Source organism: Medicago truncatula, chromosome 1 (genome assembly GCF_003473485.1).
Source record: "Medicago truncatula cultivar Jemalong A17 chromosome 1, MtrunA17r5.0-ANR, whole genome shotgun sequence".
Taxonomy (NCBI): domain Eukaryota; kingdom Viridiplantae; phylum Streptophyta; class Magnoliopsida; order Fabales; family Fabaceae; genus Medicago; species Medicago truncatula.
The window spans coordinates 20,342,468-20,351,213 of record NC_053042.1 but is presented as its reverse complement, the minus strand read 5'-3'; the positions used below and the strand labels follow the sequence as shown (position 1 = coordinate 20,351,213).

General features: G+C 32.9%; 1 protein-coding gene across 4 annotated transcripts; it reads right to left on the bottom strand.

Moving 5' to 3' along the window:
• Positions 1-5,184: 5,184 nt before the first annotated feature.
• Positions 5,185-8,227, bottom strand: LOC25483273 (B3 domain-containing protein At1g49475). Of its 4 annotated transcripts, none has more exons than XM_039834967.1 (7): positions 8,082-8,227; positions 7,566-7,920; positions 7,295-7,419; positions 6,876-7,134; positions 6,660-6,746; positions 5,600-5,667; positions 5,185-5,516 (listed from the first exon to the last, which is right to left on the bottom strand). In XM_039834967.1, the coding sequence occupies exons 1-7, from the start codon at positions 8,148-8,150 to the stop codon at positions 5,268-5,270; spliced, it is 1,212 nt and encodes a 403-aa protein (XP_039690901.1). In that variant the 5' UTR covers positions 8,151-8,227; the 3' UTR covers positions 5,185-5,267. The 4 variants fall into 4 exon arrangements, with proteins under 4 accessions (XP_039690901.1, XP_024631481.1, XP_024636907.1 ...); XM_024775713.2 differs by having other exon boundaries at positions 5,600-5,664; XM_024781139.2 differs by lacking the exon at positions 5,600-5,667 and having other exon boundaries at positions 5,358-5,516.
• Positions 8,228-8,746: the final 519 nt, after the last annotated feature.

The window sequence follows — 8,746 nt, the reverse complement described above, 5'->3', positions numbered from 1 at the left end:
AAAAAAAAAAAAAGCAAAATTACCCAAACTCCCTCCTCCTTTGGTCACACATTTATATTTTATGTGATCATATGCTGACGTTTCCTACTTGGGTTTCATTACATTATGCCTCTTGATTTCTTTATTTAATTGTTTATTCAAAATGATGCAAATGGGTTCTTTAATTCATTTTACTGTAAAATAAATAAATTAGAGTGAGCAATGCTTTTGTTTCTATGTTTCAATTCTTTGTTCAACATCCCCGCTGTAAATAAGAATTGTGTTCCTTGTAAAAATTTAAAACTTCCTGTTTCATGAAGAAAAGAAACTTGTAAACCAAAATAAAAAACAACGAAGATTGAAAATGGCCCTAGAAAGAGTGCTTAGACATGAAAATTATCTCAGGCAAATTTGATAAAATGGTGTGATGACTGTGTTATGAATCATAATTGTTCTTCAAAATTAAGATAATGAATTAAAAGAGAAAATCACATAAATAATCATATTTGTAAGAAAGAAAAAAAAAAGGATCTTGTTGTTCATGGACATTACCATGGGTGGTTTCAATGTGAGAATAGAAAAGGAGCATGAAGAGGCTGGATGCATGGTAAATATATAGAGCGATAATCTAGTATATGTAGTGTAGAATATGATATGTGGACTTGATTAATTTAATGGTCTTAATTGTTGTTTATAGTGATCCACCAGTGAGGGATTTGATAGAGCCTTTACCCTAGAATTCACCATGATTAAGATTCCTACGAATAATTGTCATACCCTAATTTTTGACCCAAGACACCACTGACATGCGTCCTTTGATCCTAATCAGTCCCTGACTTTTCAGTGAAAAATTCGGCAGATAGGTATTTTAAAATACCTCATTTTCGGTTCCGAGTCGGGCCTCTTCACTCTTTATTTTAAATTTTAAATTTTCTTTTACTTTTAATTTCCATCTTTTATTTAAATTTTTAATTAACTTTAATCTTGTTTTTATCTTTATTTCTTTATTTTTTAATGGTATTCTGTTTTTATTTTAGTCCTTATCCTCCTTTTTATTTTTATTTTTATTAAAAATTCAAAATGGTCTCAATCCAAAAAACAGTCTGTCACGCCTCAATCTAGTGCAAGCGCGTTTCTCTTTTATTTCAATCCAAAAGCAGATTTTTTCTACACCTTTCAACAAACCCTAATAAAAATCCTGGCACTATAAAACTAAACCAACTGAGACACACAGAGGGGGCCAATTTCAACGTACAAAATCCATCGGCCGAAAAATTCATAGGATTCCACAACAATATCCCACCCAATTATACGACCAAACCAACAGAGCCCGGAAATTCACCAAAATCCAACAATCTTCACAACCTGCAACATCAGTAACATGCACAAACAACCAAAAATTGATCAAGAGCCGGATACGAACCATTCATCAAAAACTGCACTCACACAACACCTCAAAACCGCAACATCACAATCAAATGAATATAGTAAAACTACTATTTATTTCAATCATCATACATATGTCATCAAATTAAATCTCAATGCATCGGAAAACAACTAAGTTCAACATCGTGATGGCATAATGGCCCCAACTTAAAACAACTTATTAAAAATCCAGTTTAAACAAATCTTCAACGTAAAATCATAATAAATACGTAACACATGGAAAACAGCAAAATTCTCATCCCGTTACGTATCAGAGTGATGGCACAATGTTCTCATCAAATGCATTTAACAACTTAAACTTCATCAATTAATAACATTAACTATTCATATAATACTTCATCAATAACTTATTTACAAATGACAACTTAACGACAACGACAATGCGACTTCTACAACTTAAACTCAACAAATGCAACTTCAACTTCTTAATCATCCATGTGGTACCAACCAGGGCATCGAGCCCTCAACATATAGAGTATAATTATACTCACAGGGCATCAAGCCCCCAACGTAAAGAGCAAAAGCTCCAGGGCAACTTCAAATGAGTATGCATAGACTCAATAACGTACAACTTAGACAACTCTCCAATATCTTGGAATAATAACTTACAACTTTACAACTTAGTCCACACTTGCAACTTAATGACAATAATGATTCAACAGCAGCAGAGACATCAACATAAACATCTTGCAACATAGCAACATCAATAATAACAACTTGAATGATATAATCAATAATAATTTCCATATCATACATTTTCAACACATTATACAAATATCTTAAACTAATCAACAATCATTAATCATTTGATTCAGGCTCTCTGTAAGTTTGTAACTTAATAAACAACTTCCTTTCCTATCTCAAGATCAACTCACAACATCATGTGCGACAAAGATCGCAAGAATCTTAAACAAGGTTGACTGCCATTTTTCTCTCTTTTTCTCCAAAAGCTTGTTTCACGTAAAAACTATTATGACTCTACTTTCTCCTATTTATTTCCTCAACCCTCTTTATCTTATTTCCACTTATTCCACTAAACTCTTCTAAATTATAAAATAGCCCCCACAACTTAATCTTATTTTTTTTTCAAATCTAATTCTATTAAATAATAAAATAAGCCACTTAATAAATCAACCACACATCACATAATCATTGAAGTCAAATAAGTCATATAAATATACTCTAAACTCAACAAAATAATCAAATAATTAAATAGGGCGTTACAACTCTCCTCAACTTATAGAATTTTCGTCCTGGAAAATGTACCTCGTGAACAACTCTGGATAAGACTCCAGCATTTTACTTTCTAACTCCCACGTTAAACTTTCACCATCCGCTCCTTCCCAAACGACTTTCACAAGAGGTATCTCTTTGCCTCTCAACGTCTTCACTTCACGACCTTCAATTCTCACTGGTAAGGTCTCAACCGTAAGGTTATCTCTAACTTGCACATCATCTCTTGGGATCACATGAGACGGATCCGAAACATACTACCGAAGTTGCGATACATGAAACATATCATGCAAATTCGAAAGGTGCGGTGGTAAACCCACTCGATACGCCACCGTTCCAATTCTTTCGGATATCTGATACGGTCCAATAAATCTCGGAGTCAACTTCTTTGACTTCAATGCACGTCCAACACCAATCACAAGAGTGACTCTCAAAAACACATGGTCTCCTTCTTGAAACTCAAGGTCTTTCCTACGCTTATCATGATAACTCTTTTGTCGACTCTGCAACGCTTTCATCTTTTCTTGGATCAACTTAACCTTCTCAGTAGTTTGCTGAACGATTTCTGGTCCCAAAACTACACTCTCACCTGACTCGAACCAACACAACGGAGTCCTACACCTCCGACCATACAGAGCTTCGAAAGGTGTCATTCCAATACTAGAATGATAACTGTTATTGTACATGAACTCTATCAACGGAAGATGACTATCCCAAGTTCCTCCTTGCTCAAGTACACAAACTCTCAGCAAGTCTTCCAACGACTGAATCGTTCTTTCCGACTGACCATCTGTCTGCGGATGATACGCCGAACTTAACTTCAACTTAGAACCTAAAGCTTCTTGCAAACTCTTCTAAAATCTAGAGGTAAACCTCGGATTTCTATCCGATACAATGTTCGATGGAACACCATGTAGCTTCACAATATCGCAGATGTAAATCTCCGCTAACTAAGATACATGAAAACTGATATTAATCGAAATTAAATGAGCCGACTTTGTCAATCTATCAACAATCACCCAAATAGCGTCATTTCCTTTCGGAGTACTCGGCAAACTTGTCACAAAATCCATGGATATACTATCTCATTTCCACTCTGGCACATCTAAAGATACCATCAACCCAACAGATTTCTGATGCTCAACTTTTGACAAATCAAACATGAATATACAAACTGTGCCACATCACGTTTCAACCCAGACCACCAAAACAACTTCTTTAAATCATGATACATCTTTATAGCTCCTGGATGGATACTCAAGCTACTTATGTGACTCTCTTCAAGAATCATCTTTCTCATCTCATCGTCGTCAGGAATACAAATTCTACCTCGGAATCGCAACACTCCCTGATCATCGACCTTAAAGTCACTATCTTCAGTCTGAGTCCCTCCAATAAATAAATCTACAAACTTTACATCAGCCTTCTGTGCTTCTTTTATACTATTCATAAATTCACTATCAATCTTCAGCATTTCTAACTTCACACTCTGAGGTGACACTTCACAGACTAAACTCAAATCTCTAAACTGTTCAAGCAGCTCCAATTCTTAGATCATCATAGCGGACATATGTAGAGTTTTCCTACTTAACGCATCTGCAACAACATTAGCTTTTCCTGGATGATAATTCAACCCAAAATCATAATCTTTCAACAATTCAAGCCACCTCCGTTGTCTCATATTCAATTCATTCTGATCAAATAAATACTTCAGACTTTTATGATCACTAAACACTTCAAATATTTCTAGGTGTTAAGATAAAGGAGGTAAAGAATCAACATTAGCTTCTAAGTATAAACAGTCACAACTTGTTATCACTCTTCAAAGAAACAAACACAGGTTTGGAAATATTCCCTCAACCCTCTTTATCTTATTCCACTTATACTAGGTCATTCTTGACCTAGTATATCAATGACATAGTTACAATTAATTGATTTTAGGATCCATATACCTCCAGCATGCCCCGTTGCCTTAGAGATGGCACATTTCACATACCCCAAGCCTTGCCAGAAATTAGCAACTCTAGCAAATTGGCAATGGGTTTCCATAAGAACTATCAACATCGGGTTATAACGACGAATAAGGACACGAGCTTGTCGTTTCCCTTCATCACCTATTAAAGAGGAAGATTATTTCAAAAGAATTTTACACAAATTTGGCAAAACAGAAACGTGATGAATTGAAGAAGTCAACAAATTTAATTTTCAAATAAAATTAATTAAATCAATTAGAATAAAATAAATAATTAAGTATAAATAACTTTTGAAATATCTAAAATATACAACACATTATACATGTAATAGTCTCAAATATCTAATTAAATAAATAGATTAAAAAAATTGTTGAAGAAAAGACTCAAAATATTAACATTATATTAACTTATGTGTTGGTGTTTTTCAAATTACTCATTATTTTTAAGGAGTGTACTTGTAAAAGAATATAAAAGTCTAAAGCAATCAAAAAAACATTACATATTACAATCATACATTATAATCCAAAGATTAACATAAAGAGTTCATATGAAATATAGCTTCTTACAATAGCAAAACAACATAACATAGAAATGCATTAATACACACTTAGTAGCATGAAAGAGCAGAACAAACAACTAGTGGTGGTGCATTCTTTCAATTGAAACTTGAAACACAGACATTTTTTCATCAATCAACTTCAATTTGCAAGTATCTCCAATCTTCAATTTGCAATCTTGCTTAAATTTTTGCCAACCTGCATAGAACCTAAATCCTGTCGACTGATAATATTTCACTTTTACCAACCATGATTTTCCCCCATTTGTCAACTCCACGAATTCTCCATGACACTCTTTATGTCTCTTAAAAAACTCATGTCCAATATACTGCAAATACAACAATTTTTTTATTTATACACAGTTCTAACATATATCTATATAGTAACCACATTTAACATAATTAATCCTACCGGGTAGGTAGAGTTCACACGAATCTCAATTGTGATCGGTTTCATCACATTACTACCTTCCAAGTCTGCTGAAGCAAAAAATGAAAATATATAAATTTTATAATATGATTGTTGTCGACTTTAAACATCGATAATATCGAACAAATTAAAAAAAAGAAAGTATGTACTTCTCCGTCATAAAATATAAGTAAAAATTGGTCAACAAAAGTTAATGTATTTAGTTTATAATTTGTACCAAATACATCAACTTACGTTATACTCATTTTTGCTTACATTTTGGGACGGAAGGAGTACACTATTTACGGAGTTTTATTACATTCTTGACCTATTTTTCTTAATTGGATCCTTGAACTTTTAAATAATTTGTAATATATGAGGGAGAGGTAAATATTTTTTTTTTAAGCAAAATAGGAAATAGATAAAATAAAAGGAAAGAGTTACAAAGACTGGGGGCATTTGATCTGACCCAGGAATAACCCAACTGAGAATACATCATGAGAAAGCAGTCTAAAATGGATAGACTCTGATCTATTCTAATAAAAAAAAAACTAATCACAAGCGCAACCCAGCGAACCCGCGTACGGGCGCGAAACCAGGTTAAAAAAAAAAAGCATGAAAAGTGATAATCTGCTAAGAACAACTAGAGTCTAAGAAAGGCGAATGGATTGACCACCAACACGGTAACAAACTCAAGTGCCAACAGCTCCCTGATCAACATCAAACATAAAGTGCCTTTCGAGCAAAGCAACGTGTAAAGACTCAGATCGTGGGATGAGTCCAATACGTTAGGAACTAGACCCTTTCGGGTTAAACAAACCAAACCCTTTCGAGTTTATGAATCACAACAGACCCTTTCGGGTTTACGAGCCATCCGCTGCAAAAAGGTCAAGCCGAACCCTCCCAATCTAGGAACAACACCAACAACAAATACAAACACAGTACAAAATCAAAATACAACGAAAACCTAATTAAATTTATTGATAGGTTTTATATACTAAATTAACATTTTAATTCAAAAAACCTATTTAAAATCTCTAAAAACTTTAAAACAAGTACATACTTGGGAGAACATGGCAGCTCCTTGAACTTCCTTCAATGCCTATTCTCTTCCCAATATCATCATCACAGGAGATCATTCCTTCATAACCTTGTCATTGTTCAAAGGAATTGGAGAAAATCAATTGATATTAAGCAAATATGGTGAATCATATGTCAATGAATTTTTTATTTTTTTTTAAATAACAATAAATAAACCGAGAAAGTAAGAAAGAAAAACCTTTGGCTTGGGTAATAGTTATGGTGAATGAAAGTGGTTGAAGTTGAGTCATCACAAATTTACATTTATCACCAACTTGTAAGTTATATTTTTTGGCAAATGGCTTCCAACCACTAGTCACAATGCATGTTCTATTATTCTTGATATCTTGAAACCTCACCTTCACTTTCATAGGCATGTTCTCACCAAATCTAATGCTTCCAGATGACCCTTTAAGGTTTTCATTCAAATATGTTCTTGAAAAGTCACTTGGTATCCTCTATTTCAATTCAAGGTTTATTAGAGATAATATGTAAAGCCAAAATTTACTAGTAACTTATAATTTATACGAAATAGCCAATAATAACTAATAATTTAGAACATATGTTCCTTCAAAAAAAATATTTGGGCATAAGTATGATGTTTTATAGTAGACTAACCAAAGTATAGCCATGGGCGTAAGTTTGTGACATTTCAAGTTCAAAACTTGGATTTTCATTATTTTCTTTCTCACTAATTGTTGAGCATTTTTTAGCCTTCTTAATTATGCCTCCTTTGTTACTACCTGCAAAGTAAAAAAAAAAAACAAAAATCTATTTCAGCCATTTATAAGGTAGAATTCCTCAACAAAAAAAATAAAATTATAAGGTAGAATAACAACTAAAAAAAAATTAAAAAAAAAACAAAAAAAAAAAAACTAGATGAACTCACCTGTGATTTTTTGCTGACTAATTTTTCTCTTGCCATTTTTTCTCCTTTGAACTTCTTGAACAACTTCTTCTCTACCTTCACAACTTTCATCTATGAATTTTATATTGGAATAGTCTTTTTCCAATGTATTGTGACCAAATATCTTAACTTTAAAATATGGGCCACCTAAATATTTGAAAACTAAAGCATATCCATGTTTTAGAGACTTTGCAAAATTTTCCCAATTTCTCTTAAACCAAATATCACCGTCACGCTCCACCCAAAATATTTCCTTTTGAGCACCATTTGGGAGTCTAAGAATTACTGGATTTGGTATTCTTTTCCAATATTTCTCCACAAATTTCTTGGGAACCCTCTGCAACAGACAATAATCATTTATGGATAAGAAGAAACTTTATAGACAGTTTATAAAAATTATTAACAGATTGTGATTTGTAATTGAAAGGAATAATTAGTTGCATGTATACTTAATTTAATATGCAAATTCTATAGAATGTAATTTTGTAATATGCTTACAAGCTCTCCGTTATGCAGTTCATGGTGTTGAACAATCTTCAAGAACTCTTTTGGATGATGTAATGACATGTTTCAGACAGATATTAGAAATATGGTAATGGAGTGACAAACTGCATGAACTTTTATAGTTGAAGTTTGTATTTAATTTTTTTTTGGTTGAGAAGAATAATATTTTTTAAATAAAAGACGAAAGCCACAATGATAGATTTTTTTAAGTAGATTTGAATAAATACTTTTTTTTTAAGCAAAAGTGATGCAAGAGCCATGTGAATAATCAATATAGGCTTAAATAGGTCTTTCGTCCCTGCAAATATAGGTCATTTGAATTTTTATCCCTGAAGTTACTAATCCTTCCAATCTGCCCCTGCAAATATTAATCATTTGACTTTTGGTCCTAATTATATCTGATTAGTAACTTCAGGGACGAAAATTCAAATGACCTATATTTGTAGGGATGAAAGACCTATTTAAGCAAACCACTTCGCCCAATCATCACTTACCACATGGGCACCACGTCACTAATGACAACCCACGTCAGCAAAAAAAACCTAATTAGGACCATAGACCAATTAGAAAAAGCTAATATGAAAAGCTTTGAGTCAGTTTCTAACTAGAGGTTTTTCCATCCATTATTGTTGGCAATCTCAAATTGCAATCATAACATC